This window comes from Filicampus tigris, chromosome 19, assembly GCF_054856515.1.
Source record: "Filicampus tigris isolate MCC_2025a chromosome 19, RoL_Ftig_1.0, whole genome shotgun sequence".
Taxonomy (NCBI): Eukaryota; Metazoa; Chordata; class Actinopteri; order Syngnathiformes; family Syngnathidae; genus Filicampus; species Filicampus tigris.
The window spans coordinates 2,757,911-2,773,172 of NC_141235.1; the positions used below are offsets into that span (position 1 = coordinate 2,757,911).

The window sequence follows — 15,262 nt, forward strand, 5'->3', positions numbered from 1 at the left end:
AACAAAGAGAATGAAACTTGGTGTATTTTAAACAAATCCATTCATTTTATTGCTAACAAAAATGATAATACTCACATGCATATAGCCTGTCTCTTCTGTGATGAATGACTGCCTTTTATTGAGAACCATCTCCAAGTATTTTTCTGTATTATACCGCTGCACGGGACCACTGTGTATCAAAAAGTTGATTCCCCCAAAGAGGGAGCATTATCATAATGTCATTTTGCTTTTTTGATAAGCAAAGAGTGGAAAAAAAAAATCAATATCACAAGTCAGATTTTGGTGGAAAATCAATGTGAGCGTATCACACCGCTCTAGTGCGTAATGAAGTGGCCAGCGAAAAAGCAAAACGAACAATTTGTCGCAAAACACCTTTAATGTAAATAAAGATAATTAAGACCTTATGAAATCAAGGCAGCAGTCCAGCGTGCGCGTTCCTCCCTCGCCCGCGCACGGCACCTGAACGTCCCGGGACGTTCCTCATCTCACGGTGCTTTCTCCGCTTGGTCCTGCTGCGCCACGTACTGCTGCAGCAGCGCCGTCAGGTGGGCGGGGTGCCGCTGTAGCAAGGTGCTGGTTTGCGAGGCCAGCAAGCTCAGGCCGCTCACCAGCTCGCCCTGGACCACGGTGACCGACGGCAGCTTGCCGTAGCTCGCCACGCCTTGCGCGCTCAGCAGCGTGTTGTCGATACACGCTCCTGTAAAATAGACAATTTTAGAATGTTTGTAAGCTGTCCTCGAAATCATGTGACTAAAAAAATAAAAAGGTACCTAGTAGAATCATCTGCGGGGTGACCCGCAGCGTGGAGAGCATTTCCTTCACCTTGGGTTCTTCGCTGACAAACAGCACGGTGGGCCCGATGAACAGAGGAGCCATGTTGCTGTAAATGCTATTGCTGAGGAAGGAGCGCATCACCTGCACACGAGCAAGTGCGGACATTACGTCAGTGTTTGACGGCCTTTACTGAGCTAGGGCAGTTACTGGAGATGAACAAAGATACAGAATTTGTCGTCAAATAATTTTTGGGGTGACAAGGTAAACAATCTAAACTGCTTCTGACTGCTGAGTTAACACTTCCTGGTTGTTCTATTTGATTACCTGGTTGGGGAAGAACTTGACCTTAATGCCATGTTTGTGGAACCTGTTCTTGAGCATCAACATGTCACCAGAGGTGGAGCCATTGTTCTGCGCCACAGCGACCATCTTGCAGTCGCAGAAGACCCCCTCCAGGTCTCGCTTCAGCAGCCTCGTCAAGGGACTCTCCTGAGCACAAAGAACTTTAGTTGACACTTCCATAAGTTTGACAGGCAGTCACTGCTCAATTTGGATGTAACCACAAGATTAGGGACAACAAGGGCAAGGAAATACGGCTCTAAAACAAAACCTGGTGTATCTATTTATTCATTTTACAGAAAAATCAAATTTCTGATTTTAATCAATTGTGTAAGATTTGCATGAGCTGTCTTGTGACATGTCTATTACCTGCTCCTGGACCACGGCTGTTTCGGGTGGGTATGCGCCCGGGGGAGCAGCCGGTTTCGGGGGGATGTACTGTGTCAATGCCATCAGCTTCTGTTTAAGGAAGTGCATCGGTTTCCTGTGGCGGGTGACGGCTTTTGAGCCGTGCCGAATGCTCTGAGTCAGGGGGAGCCATCCTGGAAGGAAGACACTATCATATACCGGCCAGTGTCTTTTTGAAAAAAAGAGTGTCTTTTTCTTCTGTGGTGTTTATTTGCGGTTCAGAAAAAAAGCTTGAACTGAAAAAACGTGTATAAATTAATGTGTCAAAGAAAAAAAATAATCATATACATCCCATGATGTATCACAGAGATGACACGAGAGCTGTGGCGGGAAAATATCTTTAATAAAAGTGGAGCAACACAACATGAACGGACATTTTTTGCAAAATATACTCATCTTGAAATACGCGTTTTGTAACTTGCGAAATATAACTATTGTGTTATTTAAAAGTTATTTAGAATATATTTGTTCCATATTCAATATAGACGGTCCGCTACATAGCGACGTAATTCGAAAATTGACTTTTCATTCATCGATGAGTGATCAATACAGTCCACTATATATATATATATATATATTTTTTTTAATCCAGTGACCACGAACTAAGAAATTAGAGAATTATTGCGAACACAACCGCAGTTCTTTCTTATTTACTGTATACGGTAGTAAAAACACTCCAAGCTAACTAAAGTCTCATTGGGGAGCAGCAGCTTAGCAGTAACTCCGCTAAAAGCACGGCTGGGGGGCAATGTCTTGATAAATTTTATATACTGTATAATAAAAGATATCGTTATCGCTACATTACCTTTTTTAGGTAATACATTTCCACACAAGGTCGCCGCCATGTCTGACACGAAATTATACTCCGGAAGTGACGTAAAAGCTACATTAAAAGTGCTTTGGGACAAATTAATATTTTTTGTTACAAAAATATGAAACACATTTTTAGCTGACCAAGACGGATAACAAGAAAAAACAAATAAAATAAACTTAAATGTATTTTTCTTCATCTCAATTAATTTTAAAATGTCCGCGTTCGTTTTAGCTTTTTAGAAATTCATCGGGACGATACTCCCTGAACGCACCACCGTGCATGCTTCCGCACATTCTTTCGTGAATGACTCATTTTATCTACTAACTACTATCCATCCATCCATGCATTATCACTTAACGCCTATTATAAACCAATGGTTAAGGAGTATACTATCAGTTGTTTGCCAATAAACAAAGTTATACATTGACATCGGATACAAAACTTGCGTAATTTTTTTACGTAAAGCAAATTCGTCGTTACGTCACATTGGCGACAAGCATGAGGCGCACACTGTCATTGGGACCGATTGTATCAATAATTGGTGCTAATCGCGCGTCCCTTTCGCCTCCGACTGCGTGCAAACGAAGCGACTTTCCAAACTTTCTCCGCAGACTGTCGACACGTGACAGCTCCAGCATGGATCTCAGTCACATGAGGAAGAAATACAAAGGAGACGAGGAGGTGAGTTTACGTTGAAATAAGGCTGGAATCTGGAATAACTCTTGTGGAGATCTGCTTATAGTCCCAAAATGCTACTGAAGGTTACAACCTTTGACTGAATGCACATTAAAGACAACATATAACAGTAACGGACCTTTTAGCGTTTGTGTACAAATGGTCTCAGGAGTGCCTGCAGGACCTATCAAATTAAACAACGAAGCTAATCATTGATTATGCCCATTTCTAAAAAACAAAAACCTGTTCTGCACAGTTACATAATGGGCTAATTTACACAATAACCACCCCATTGCATTTATTAGCCAGTGGCTTGTCAGCTAGGCTAGCTGATGTTCCAGAGCGAATGAACCAGTTTGACTCAGCGCCAGAAGGTAAGCAGAGCTGCAGTGTCAGCACAGATTGGCATTTACTAGCAGTATAACCAGCTTTAGCCTCTGATATATTCTCAACGTGGGGTGGAAATCTTTCAGTTGGGTGGTCGGGTGAGGTGTCCCTACACATAAATAAAAGATACATTTCCATTGAGTTTCCAACATTGAGTGTTGAAAGGACATCACAGGCATGTTATTAAGACACTTGGGAGCTGTTTTTAATGGTGGTAAAAATGCATATGACATATCTCTCGTCATGCACGCTCTATGCTGAGGCGTCACTTACAATATGATTGTATTCCCTTTAGTGTTTCGAGGAGAACCAGCTGACTTCTCTGGACCCAATTAAACAGTTTGGAAGCTGGTTTGACGAAGCCTCTAAGTGTCCTGAGGTTGGCGAAGCCAACGCCATGTGCATCGCCACGGCAACCAAGTGAGCAACCGCAAACATGGACTGTATGTTTACGACTAAGGATGGGGCGAGTATCGATACCTTGATACAGCCTTATTTTAAGTTTTCGGGTGATCGTCGAGGCTGCTGATACCTGCCGCCGATACTTTAGCTGGAAAAAAACCAAATCTGTCATTGAATAAGTCCTCCCCAACAGTAGCTGCCACTATATTGCATTCGAGAACTGCCAACAAAACAAAACAAGACATGACTAAATGAAATACTACTATACCAAGATTCCACCAAGTGGCGCCATTGTCTTGTAATACTTTGGGCACAAAAATAGGTGAGCTTTTCAGCAAATAACAGAGGATAGGTTCCAAAGAAAAAGAAATACTCAACGTACAGGCACCTGAAAAATCGGGTACACTAAGTATTTGGACTTGGTTACTTCCCACTTTTATGTGTCAGAGACGGACGTCCGTCGGCCCGCATGGTTCTGCTCAAAGGCTACAGCGACTACGGCTTCCGATTCTTCACCAACTACGAGAGCCGCAAGGGAACGGAGCTGGTGAGTGGCTGTGGCCTTTGACCTTTGTTTCCTCCAACATCACCGCAGTCATGCTGTCATCTATCCACAGGAGAGCAACCCACACGCTTGTCTCGTCTTCTACTGGGAGCCTTTGAACAGACAGGTGAGACAACATCCACGTCCGATTCTCTCTCTTGGTCGGGACTGATTTGCGCCTCTTGTCCTGATAGATCCGCATCGAGGGCGAGGTGGAGCGAATCCCCTACCAGAGCTCCTGCGATTACTTCCGCTCGCGGCCAAAAAGCAGCCAGATCGGGGCGGTGGTCAGCAGGCAGAGCACGCCGGTTCCCAATAGAGATGTAAGAGGAACCGCAGCCTCTCGAAACACACGAACAGTCACGCCGGTAACGCGCTAGAAAGTAACGCATTATTCAAACGTCAATTTTTCACAGTAACAACTAATCTTAGTTTTCTCAGTGTAGCAATGTGACTACAGTTACTTTGCAGTGTCTCAAAAAGTGCACAGAATCTTAAAAGCCCTGAGCAGTTGTTTTGTAATTTTCAGTCGACAGAAGTGACAAAATGGCCGCCCCCGGAGATGGCTAAAAACGGGTGGAGTAACTCTTATTCCACAAACGCAGTATATATCAGAATGTCTTGTTTCAACTCATGGGCTCGCATAGAACATATTCTTGAAAAAAATATGTTTGTGTTGACTTGCACACTCTGTGCTGTTGACAAAGTGTTATCTAGCATCAAAAACATGCCATTGCGTTAAAAAAAAAAAAGAAACCCGTAAAGGCTCTTTTTTTTTTTTTTTTTTTTTTTAATAAAAATTCTTACTTATGTAAACTCAGAAAAGGTTGCCTTTAACCTTAAAATCATCAAGTAGTCAGTAACGTAACTAAGTTACTTTCTTCAGGTAACGGTCCACACGAACCTCTTTGAAACGTTCACTTGTCGATCGTCTTTTTAGTTCCTGAGAGAGAAAAATGCAGAGCTAGAGGAGAAGTATGAGGACACACAAGTGCCGATGCCAGACTACTGGTGAGTATTTTCACAATAAAACCACCAAATTAGGAGATTTGACGCCTTCCTTCCGCAGAAACGACATTCTCTAGTAACATTTCCTCCCCCTGAATATGACATTTTCCGAGCTAAAACCGCAAGCTCCCCTTCCGTCCGCTGTATTCTTCTGTCGTCCACTAGGGGGGGCTACGTGGTGAAGCCCCATCTCATAGAGTTCTGGCAGGGCCAAACCAACAGGCTGCACGACCGCATCGTCTTCACCAAAGTGGCGGCCGACGCAGAGCTGGGCGCGCATCAGCGCCGGGGCGACGGCTGCTGGGCTTACCAGCGACTCTCGCCGTGATCGCTCGACGTCAGCGGGACCCAACTTCAAAATCTTCATCCTGACTTCACTTGAGTGCTTACGCCCCCCCCCCCCCCCCACCGCCCATTTATTTTCCCCCGCTATTCGCGGGATAAGCACCGAGCCCTGCTGCAAATAGCAAAAATCATCAGTAATTGATGCCTTCCTTAACAAGTCTTATTAGTTTGTTTAAACCAGTGGCTCTGAAACTTTTTACTCAATGCTACCTCAAAAAGTATGGAGCTCTCCAAGTGCCACCATGTTGACCAACATTAAAATGCAGCAGTGTAGTAGGCCCAAACATTCATCAAAAATGAGGTACAGTCGACTCTACTACCTAGTCGTCTGCTACTCACAATGCAAATAAAATCGAATAATTGACGCTCATTTGAATTGTTATTGGCAATTTCAAATAACTGTTAACCCCCCCCTATCTTTGAGCAGGGATTGCCAACCAGTGGGAGGGAGATCATCAGGTGGGCAGCAGGAAATTATCCCTAAAGGCGTACATAGTATATAATATGTTCCCTTAGAGGTACGTATTATATGACATGTACCCTTATATTACCCCTAAGGGTACATGCCATATAAAATAAAGCAGTAATAAAATTATATGTTTTATGACATTTCCGTTTGGTGCTGTGCAATGAGATGTTTTAAATATAAAATATGTGCCAGTCTTGGAGGATGTCGTGCACATAAGGTGTCAAGTGGCTTCTTAGATTTACTCGTTGAATTTCATGCTTGAAGGGTGGCCAGGCACTCGGACTCGAACAAACCTTAAAAAGTCACGTTTCAAAGCAATGAACTGTATTGATTCCAAGCCTGAATCACGAATAACACCGAGTGAAATGTTCACTTTATTCATCAGATCCACGCAACTTGATTTTGTCGAACACCAACATTTGATGTATTTCTCAATAAAGGTCTGTAGTGTGTGTCCGATTGATTCAGTGACATAACAGGCATGTGGGACATCACTGCACCCTTGAAGAGTTCTGCTCTTTGCTTATGGCACAATTAAAACTCATGTGTCATTGTGACCAATTGCATTTTATAAATGAGAAAGAAGCACAGTGCAGACCAGGAGTCACTTGTTGCTAGGTTATGGTTACTTTCTTCAAACGGGCTCGGAGAGGTTGTGCTTGCTGCTCTCGGCTGCGTCATTACGCCCAGCGTGTTTAATAAAATCAATGGGTGATGACAAGGAAGGTGAAGAATCTATAGTGTTAAAAGAGCTGTGAACTTGGGTGGCTTATACTTTGGGAAATTGATTCAGTGCAAAAAAAAAAAAAGGGGGATGTTCTAGTTGTTCATGTCAGTTAATAACATGACATAACCTCACCTGTATAACTCAATTGAAAGAAATGGAAATCTTAAAAAAAAGAAAATAATCAATCACTTTGAAATTTAGGGAGTCAGCACCAACCTGCCGCCGTTTTAAGCCCCGCTGATTATTACTTCAGCTGTTCAGGTAGGCTTTTTTTTTTTTTTTTTTTTTACATTCATGCAGCACAAATTCATGCCAGACACCAGAATCGAACACATAAACCCAAACCTTCAACTCAGACATTCTAACCACTAAAAAGACACGTACCTTTCTGACAATCACAAGAAACACGCATTATGATTTGGGAGTTGAAACTGAAGTTGACGCTTTGTATTTATGTGACTCAAAAGCACGTCGCCGGTGGAGGTGAAGCGGCTGCGGGACACTCGGGAGCGCGCGCAAAATAAAGCTGGCTTGCCTCGTTGCACAGCGGCGTGTGCGACTGCGGCCACATTTTTTAAAATTTTTTTTTTTAAAGAAAAGAATGTAAAGGGCGAGCTCCGCGTGCAGGTTCGGCGTGACGGACATCAGCACAGCACGGGAAGTTTCCACGCTACGTTCCTCTGCAGTTACCTGTAAGTCTCATTTTTTCTTTTTCTTGTAAACGTTGTCTTCTTTTTTGCAGGGCTGAAAGAAAATCTTACTAGATGATGAAGCTACATCCGCTGTCAAATAATTGCACTTTTGGTGTGGATTTATGTGAGAAGAGAGATGCTCTCATACTGTGTCAAAGGGAGTTCAATTTGCATGTTGAATTAACTGCTTCTCAAGCAAAAGATTGAATGGCATGCAGTACAATCGAGTTGCCTTATGAATAGGATTCCCTCCCACAAAGGTGGTTGGATAATTACAGGAGGATGCCATTGATGTTTCCATAAATTGTGGCCCACTAAAACAACACTAGAACATTCAAGAGATGATGTTAGAAATCATTTTCAAATCCATTGGCTGATTTTGCTTCTGATCACGTGCAGTTTTTTGGAGCAAAACGTGTTTATCACTAAATTTGTATTCACAACAGTGTCTTAAAAGTAAACACGTATTATAAGTGAAATTGCGCCTGTTGAATTGTTTTTCTTGCCTTTGCTTTCAAATGAACTTGTATACAAGGGACACAGGGCATGCCTCAGTCTTTTATGGGAGTACTTTCAAATATAAGAGGTTCTGAAAATGTTTTTTGGAGCTGTACCGGTATATTATTAACTGTCTGAAAATTGTTTTGACATGCCAGCTTCTCTGAAGTGATTTGTCAAAATGTCTTTGTTAAACTGGCCACGGCGAGACAACTTTTGCTCCATTTGCTGCTAAAACCGCCGTGTCACTACACAAAGCGACAATTTGAATTGATGTCTTATTTTATTCATTTATTTTTTTATGGTTTCTTGGAGCATTTCGGAAGCAAAATCTATCTGGAATGTGACCGCAGTCATCTTGCAGAAACTCAAAAGAAAAGTGGTGAATTGCATCACTTTTAAAGTCACTATTTGTCATCGTTGGAAGACTTAAGATCTTTTAGGAAAAAGGCTGTGTAGAGAATGGACGAATATACCTTATCTATCTATCTATCTATCTATCTAGAGCGAGAGAGACAGACAGTGAGACAGAGAGAGAGAGAGAGAGATGGATAGATAAACAAAAGATAGAGATAAAGAGATAGATAGAGCTTGAAAACTGATTGAATGTGGTGTACATGTCTGGAAGTAAATGCTTCAAATTAGCGCTTTCTCTTTCAGTGTTACAAGTGACAAAGAAAACATCAGTCACGATGGCAACAACAGCAGACATCATGACCGTGATATGTCTGCTGCTTGTCAAACTGCCCATGGTTAGTTTGGTTTTTCGCCCCTTTTGTGAGGAAATGTCTAATGTGCTTGAAGGATAGGTGCCGGGGTACTTCCGAGTGGCAGAAAATGAGCGGCTACCACTGACGGGAAATCTCAAATCACGCGTGTCTCAATTCAACTTTTCCCATTGAAATGAATAGAAATGCTATTTATCTGAAAACTGAAAAGTGGACCAAATGAATAAGAAACTTCTGGAACAGAGAGTGAAGATATAGGGTTTGGTTTTGCCAATGAGTGTTTTATGGATTAATATTCACATGTAGATTAGATATGGATTTTTTTTAGGCCAATTCTGATATTTGGCTAAATAAAATTCCGATAACAGATTTACTGTACGATTAATATAAAAAAATGTAATGAATACAACAACTTCTTTTCTGGTGCCTTAACCCGGATTCTTTCGCTGATTTTTGGAGCACTAACAACATCCGATTTAATTGCCTGTCCGATCAATCGGTTGAATAATGACTTGTCAGGCTCAAATTGTAGATATCTTCAAACTGGAGTTACAGATGATTTATTTGCTGATATTCATAATTTGCATATTACAGATCTCTGAAATGACAATTGTGAATTGGAAGACAATTTGAAGATCTTTTTGACAGAAATCTAGAAATCTGCAACACATGGCCAATCCAGTGTCAAATGTTAAGCGTGCTTTCATCACACACCATCTCCTGTCCCTCGGAAGTACATGTGACATCATGATGTCACACGTAGAAGGTTGTGCTTGAAATGTGAATGGATGAGTCGAGCATTCAAAGCTGGAATCAAGATGCAGTGAGTCCTTCCTGTTGGTGCTTGCGGGGCGTGGATATAATTGCAGATTGACATGGGCAGCGGGAAAGTATTAGAGGAAACGTTTCACAAGTGGGTGCAGTATAAGGACGACTGTATGGAGATGTTTGAAAATGAGCCGCCGCCTCAAGGTATGTAGACGTTTGGCATATCTTGCAATAAGAGACGAGGCAAAGGTCGCTTGTTGGGAATCCATGCAAAATCCTCTGAATGAAACATGTCATCGTGTGGCCTTTTCCAGATGGCTTGTTTTGCAACAGAACGTTTGATAGATACGCCTGCTGGCCAGATACTCCTGCCGGATCTCTTGTCAACATCTCCTGTCCCTTCTACCTGCCCTGGTATGATCAAGGTACCCCAATATGGAATATTTATTTGTGCATAGGCTGAACAATTAATCGGATCGTGTCTTTGTATTCATTTTGAATGGCACGACTACTGGAGAAACACTGTGGGTAAATGTCTGAGGAGTACAAAAGTATAAAAACGGGCAGTTAATGACAAGGTGAGTCATTATTTTCCATCTCAGGAAGCCATATTTGCCTGTCAAAAGATCGATTCAATAGCATGATTGGTCGGAACAAAAGGCACATTTGGCAGTGATTTCCGATTGTGAGCGGCACCGACAGTGATTATAAATACCACCAACCCAGTGCATGCTGGGAGTGAACGCATGCTGATGGGGGGCATGGATAGCGGAGTGCGGATTGTAAAGGACAATTTTGAAAATCACAGTCTATCTATCTGTTGCCTGTTGTTATGCGGATCCGCCGCGGAATACTTTTGTCAACTTAACATTTTTTTTTGCTGCCTATTCAAAAAAAAAAAAAAAAAAAACCTTCAATCGGGGTGTTTGTGTTGGGGGGTAGTGGACACACCTTCGTCAGAACCATTGCGCCACCCCCCAGTCCCCTCGACCCCCCACCCTTTGCACGCCACTGCACTAACCTGTGGTGACATATGCGAGGCTGCTTCTTGTTGACATACAATAAATGTACAATCTACAATTGTTTTTTCTTTTCATCCAGTGTCCCGCGGCGTGGTGCTTCGGCGCTGCGGCGCCGACGGCCTTTGGGAGCGCGACCATGACGGCCACGTGTGGAGGGATAAGTCCCAGTGTGAGGAGGAAAAAGCGGTCACATCTCAAGAGGTAGTTAACCACCGCTGTGACACGTTTGAATGTTTTGCGTTCTGCGGATCTTTCACAAGCACGCTGAAATCAATACGTTGCCTTTCAAGTCCAGTCAATTTTCATACGCTTCAATGATTTCCTGCATATATGTCCCGTATATTGCCATTTATTGCCGTAGCACAAAAAGTCCTATTAAGTCCAACAGCGAAGAAGGGGCTGCAATTTAAGTGGCATGCAAGAGAAATAATAATGATTTTCTCCATTGCTGCGGTACACGTTGGATTTGATATTTGTGTGTTCTGTAAAAGTATATTCAGGATCAAAATTTTCATGCGGTTCCCTGCACGTTATTTTCCGCTCTATTGTAATAGCACAAAAACACTATTGAGTCCAACTGCCAATGAATGGAAAATGCTGTTATATTAATAACAGTAAGAACACATTTCCTGTCTTTTGAATTGTCCTGGACATAAAGGATATTGAATAAATGCACGTGACATGTCAAGGCAGTTGATTGTCAAATATTGAATAAGAAATTGTTATTGTCGTTGTATGAGCAGATGGAAGCGTTTAAAGTGTATGAGATAACATTTTTATAATTAAGTTTTAAATTGACACCGTCTCATACTACTGTAAATAGTCTGCGGCCATCTCGTGGAATTACAGCCAAAATGAGACCTAAATACAGTTTTTAACTGTGCAAAAAAATTAATAAATAAATAAAAATATGCCAAATAGCAAGAGCATGAACCCGGAACCTGCAATGGAGTCTCTATATTAGCCTTTGTATTAGCCTATGTAATTTGTGCATGACCCGCATGCTGCTCTGCAAACTCGGATTTGTGCGCATGTCTTTCAGATGTGGCTCAAACAAATGATGGTGAGCTTCCGGACGTTGTACACGGTGGGCTATTCCCTGTCTCTCCTCACTCTCGTCACCGCTCTTGTCATTCTGCTGAGCTTTCGGTAAACCACCAGACATATTTCAATACGTTATGTTTGCTGTTGTTTTTTGTCTGTGAGTAGTCTCGTTCAATGGGAAGCCATTAGAGCATCTTTGTTTTTTGTTTTTCTTGTGATCTAGTCAGCAATTAAATGCTGAAAAACTTCAAGAGCAGCTCATCATAATAATAACCTCGGTTGTTTTAAGGCTTAGTCGTTACCCATTTTCTGGCTAAAACTGGACAGTGTATAATATATTTAGAGTGGTGGATAATAGCAAACCATAGGCTTCATTTGTTCTTGGAAAGGAAACTGCATTGCACACGGAACTACATCCATGCCAACCTCTTCCTGTCCTTCATCCTGCGGGCCGTGTCCATCATTGTTAAGGACACCATGCTGGAACGCCACTGGGGACGTGAGATCATGAAACTGGCGGACGTGAGCGAGATGCTCAGCCATCAGGTGGGTGTGGCTTCTCCTCATTGGTTACCTCGCCCAGAAAGTCATCCTTTAAAGATCACATTTAAATTGTATTTACATTTAATGTGTTAAATCATGGTGGTAATGGTGGGAGGCCTGAAACTAAAACATGCCATGAATGTGTGCATTTTTCGTATGGGACAGTGTTCACGGGGGAGGTTGAAACGGTACCGGGAACTGTCTGCATTTCCACCACATTTCAAGAAGTTCCCACAGAAACATGCACCTTGTTTTTTAAAGGGTCACCAGGCGACTATTATAACACTAAACGAGTACAAGTCATGTCGATGTGTATTTTCATTAGGATATCGCCGGCTAACGCTGCTAGCGGCTAGCGCAGCTAGCCAAACGCTGGCAACAGGTGCCTTAGAATACGGTGTCAGCCTAATTAAGTGTTTTTTTTAGCACCCTTAACCAGCGATTGAACATTATTTCAGGACAATGTTGTGTTGTTGTCATCTGTAACTACAGTTTGTGCCCGGCAATAAACACCTCAGACAATCTGTGTTTAGCATGAACAATTGTTGCTGCAGCTAACTTGACTTCTTCTTCCTGACAGTGTATGCGTAAATAAGCTGGTACTTGAGCCAGAAAATATGCCTCGGACATTTTTGTTTGACCTGAGGTACGCAAATTACTCGAGGACGCATTTCAGCCCTAATTTTTATGTGTGTATTTTCGTATGGGACGGTGTTCATGGGGTTTATGTATTCCCACCACATTTGCGCAAGTGTAGCAGAAAACATGAACCTATTGTCCTTTGAAGAATTATGATGGGAACTTGAAATAATGAAAGAGTATGAAATTCATCATGGCTGTTCCTGTGTCACGTGTTTGCTAAAATAGAAGCTCACATTGTTTGATTGTAGATAAAAATTTAATTCACTTTGCCTTTTCAATGAAACATTGCCTCAGAATTACTCATCCATTTGTAAATGTCAGACAGGCCATTAATAGATTTTGAGCTGTTGTTCATAGTTCGATCTTTGTTATTATTGTATGTGTATGGCAAGCAAACATTAAACATGAGTTTGGAGTGGATGTTGTGTGAAATGTTGCTTTCTGTGTCCTCAGGCTGCGATTGGCTGCAGAATAGCACAGGCGCTGATGCAGTACTGTGTTCTCGCCAACCACTACTGGTTCTTTGGAGAGGCCATTTATTTGTACTCTGTGCTGATTGCTTCAGTGTTCATCGACAGTAACAAATACTTGCCGTACATTTGTCTCGGCTGGGGTAAGCTGATTACTGATGAAAATAATCAGGCTACACTAGAAAATTACCCTCCGTTGTATATCAAGGAGGAGGCAAAAAAAAAGAATTTTATTATAGACTTAGAAATGAAGGTCTTGGCAATGCTATGGCCATATTATTTGAACATATGATTGATTCCGTGATTGAAGTAGTGGCCCACCACTGCTGTGCGGCAGTTTTATCAGCATGTTGTCTTTGTCTTATAGGAACACCACTTCTCTTTGTGATTCCCTGGGTAGCGATGAAGATACTGAAAGAAAACAAAGAGTAAGTGTGCCCACTATGCCAATTTTAACCCTTGTAATCCCGATGGGACCGGATGGGAATAATCGTTCTTTCTTCCCAGATGTTGGGCAGTCAATGAGAACATGAACTACTGGTGGATCATCCGTTCCCCCATTCTTTTTGCTTCGTTCGTAAGTATGATATTTGGGACACCTCCCCCGCCCCCTCGTGTCGTGCAAAACTAAAAGTAGTGTTTTTGCGCACCAACTACAGATCAACTTTCTGATATTCGTGAAGATTCTGAAGGTGATTCTATCCAAACTACGAGCCAACAACCAGAGTGACTATTCCAGTTATAAATGTCGGTAAGTCATCACACATTCAATTCAGGAGAATAAATACAATGCAGGATCTGAATTTCGAACTGTGTGCTGTTTGTTTCGCCCAACTAGGCTGGCCAAGGCGACTCTGACGCTGATTCCCCTGTTTGGCATTCACGAGGTCATCTTCATCTTTGTGACCGATGAGCAAACCACAGGCGCTCTGCGCTACTTTAAAGTTTTCTTCTCACTTTTTCTAAATTCATTTCAGGTAGGTTGAACAAGATCACCACGGCTGCTTGTTACTTAATATATACTCATATGCTTCACATTCTCAGAGTCAAACAATGCATTTTTTTAATGAACTGAAGTTATTTTGCAGGGTTTTCTGGTGGCGGTTCTCTACTGCTATGCAAACAAAGAGGTTGGTTTATTTTCATCACTGATCTTTTTTTTTTAAACCCACATAGAGAACTATTTGTAGCAGTAGCATTGAATTATTTGAAATTAGTCTTAAAGAGGAAGTCAACCCCACGGCTCACCTGTTTTCTGAAGCTGAGCCATGATTGGCTATTATTGGTTGCAATACTTTCTTTGATTTTTGTGTACAGGTGAGAACAGAGCTGAAGAAGAAACTGCGCAGCTGGACGATGGAAACACGGCTTGTGTGTTGTGGACAGTGACTAGCTGGTGTTGACACCCACGTACACACGTTTTCTATTGCCACAGTGCCAGAGCATAACAGGTCCTCGGACACCACAGGGAGGGCGATGGCCGACGCCTCGCCCAGCCCAGACAGTTCTCTGCTTTTTCAACGTCAGATTCAGGGAGCTGACCAACGTCACGAGGCCTCATCGCTAAAATTTCCTGCAGCGATAACGGGCAACGCCACCCTGCAGCGTGCAGATGGCAATGACACTGAGGTGGCATCATCATCAGCAGGCATGCAGGTGTCGTTCCAAATTCATCTTCAAGACCCCGTGGAGTTACTTCCACATGTTGCTGATATCGAGTCAGACTGAACTCTGGATTTATGGTTCATTTAAAAATACAGTGTGTTTTTCCGCGGGGTAGGGGGTGTTTAAAACTGTAATTTAATGTTATTTCAAATGCGTTGTTGTCATTGAGTATAAATCCTTGTGATAATGTATTATCAAGCTCTTAATTGTTGTGTCCATTAAAGTAAACATTGTATTTGGTATATTTTAATGTGTGCTGGTGGAATTTTATGTGCGTCACAATCAAGTATTATAGATT

General features: G+C 42.2%; 3 protein-coding genes across 4 annotated transcripts; 2 read left to right on the forward strand and 1 right to left on the reverse strand.

Annotated features, from left to right (window-relative positions):
* Window positions 1–357: 357 nt before the first annotated feature.
* Window positions 358–2,391, reverse strand: mrpl10 (mitochondrial ribosomal protein L10). The gene is made up of 5 exons (XM_086017594.1): window positions 2,327–2,391; window positions 1,483–1,655; window positions 1,099–1,263; window positions 771–915; window positions 358–697 (listed from the first exon to the last, which is right to left on the reverse strand). Exons 1-5 carry the CDS (start codon window positions 2,364–2,366, stop codon window positions 486–488), a joined length of 735 nt encoding a protein of 244 aa, XP_085873720.1. The 5' UTR covers window positions 2,367–2,391; the 3' UTR covers window positions 358–485.
* A 211-nt stretch (window positions 2,392–2,602) lies between these two features.
* On the forward strand, window positions 2,603–6,618 carry pnpo (pyridoxamine 5'-phosphate oxidase). The gene is made up of 7 exons (XM_086017593.1): window positions 2,603–3,016; window positions 3,693–3,817; window positions 4,247–4,346; window positions 4,417–4,470; window positions 4,538–4,666; window positions 5,284–5,354; window positions 5,517–6,618. The coding sequence occupies exons 1-7, from the start codon at window positions 2,834–2,836 to the stop codon at window positions 5,677–5,679; spliced, it is 825 nt and encodes a 274-aa protein (XP_085873719.1). The 5' UTR covers window positions 2,603–2,833; the 3' UTR covers window positions 5,680–6,618.
* Window positions 6,619–7,236: 618 nt separating this feature from the next.
* LOC147128855 (glucagon receptor-like) lies at window positions 7,237–15,149 on the forward strand. Of its 2 annotated transcripts, XM_086016767.1 has the most exons (14): window positions 7,237–7,584; window positions 8,743–8,834; window positions 9,680–9,782; window positions 9,893–10,003; window positions 10,680–10,801; window positions 11,643–11,749; window positions 12,034–12,190; window positions 13,283–13,442; window positions 13,667–13,727; window positions 13,807–13,876; window positions 13,959–14,050; window positions 14,138–14,276; window positions 14,388–14,429; window positions 14,617–15,149. In XM_086016767.1, the coding sequence occupies exons 2-14, from the start codon at window positions 8,775–8,777 to the stop codon at window positions 14,686–14,688; spliced, it is 1,296 nt and encodes a 431-aa protein (XP_085872893.1). In that variant the 5' UTR covers window positions 7,237–7,584; window positions 8,743–8,774; the 3' UTR covers window positions 14,689–15,149. The 2 variants fall into 2 exon arrangements, 1 of the variants encoding a protein (XP_085872893.1); XR_015082589.1 differs by lacking the exon at window positions 14,617–15,149 and having other exon boundaries at window positions 13,959–14,046; window positions 14,388–14,427.
* Window positions 15,150–15,262: the final 113 nt, after the last annotated feature.

Coding starts and splice junctions, on each gene's coding strand:
- pnpo (XM_086017593.1), top strand. CDS start 2,834: ATGAGGCGCACACTGTCATTGGGACCGATTGTATCAATAATTGGTGCT. Junction 4,667..5,283: donor CGCCGGTTCCCAATAGAGAT/GTAAGAGGAACC, acceptor TCGTCTTTTTAG/TTCCTGAGAGAGAAAAATGC. Junction 5,355..5,516: donor GTGCCGATGCCAGACTACTG/GTGAGTATTTTC, acceptor GTCGTCCACTAG/GGGGGGCTACGTGGTGAAGC.
- mrpl10 (XM_086017594.1), bottom strand. CDS start 2,366: ATGGCGGCGACCTTGTGTGGAAATGTATTACCTAAAAAAG. Junction 1,656..2,326: donor AAATGTATTACCTAAAAAAG/GTAATGTAGCGA, acceptor TCTTCCTTCCAG/GATGGCTCCCCCTGACTCAG. Junction 698..770: donor CCCGCAGATGATTCTACTAG/GTACCTTTTTAT, acceptor TCTATTTTACAG/GAGCGTGTATCGACAACACG.
- LOC147128855 (XM_086016767.1), top strand. CDS start 8,775: ATGGCAACAACAGCAGACATCATGACCGTGATATGTCTGCTGCTTGTC. Junction 9,783..9,892: donor AAATGAGCCGCCGCCTCAAG/GTATGTAGACGT, acceptor GGCCTTTTCCAG/ATGGCTTGTTTTGCAACAGA. Junction 13,728..13,806: donor ATACTGAAAGAAAACAAAGA/GTAAGTGTGCCC, acceptor CTTTCTTCCCAG/ATGTTGGGCAGTCAATGAGA.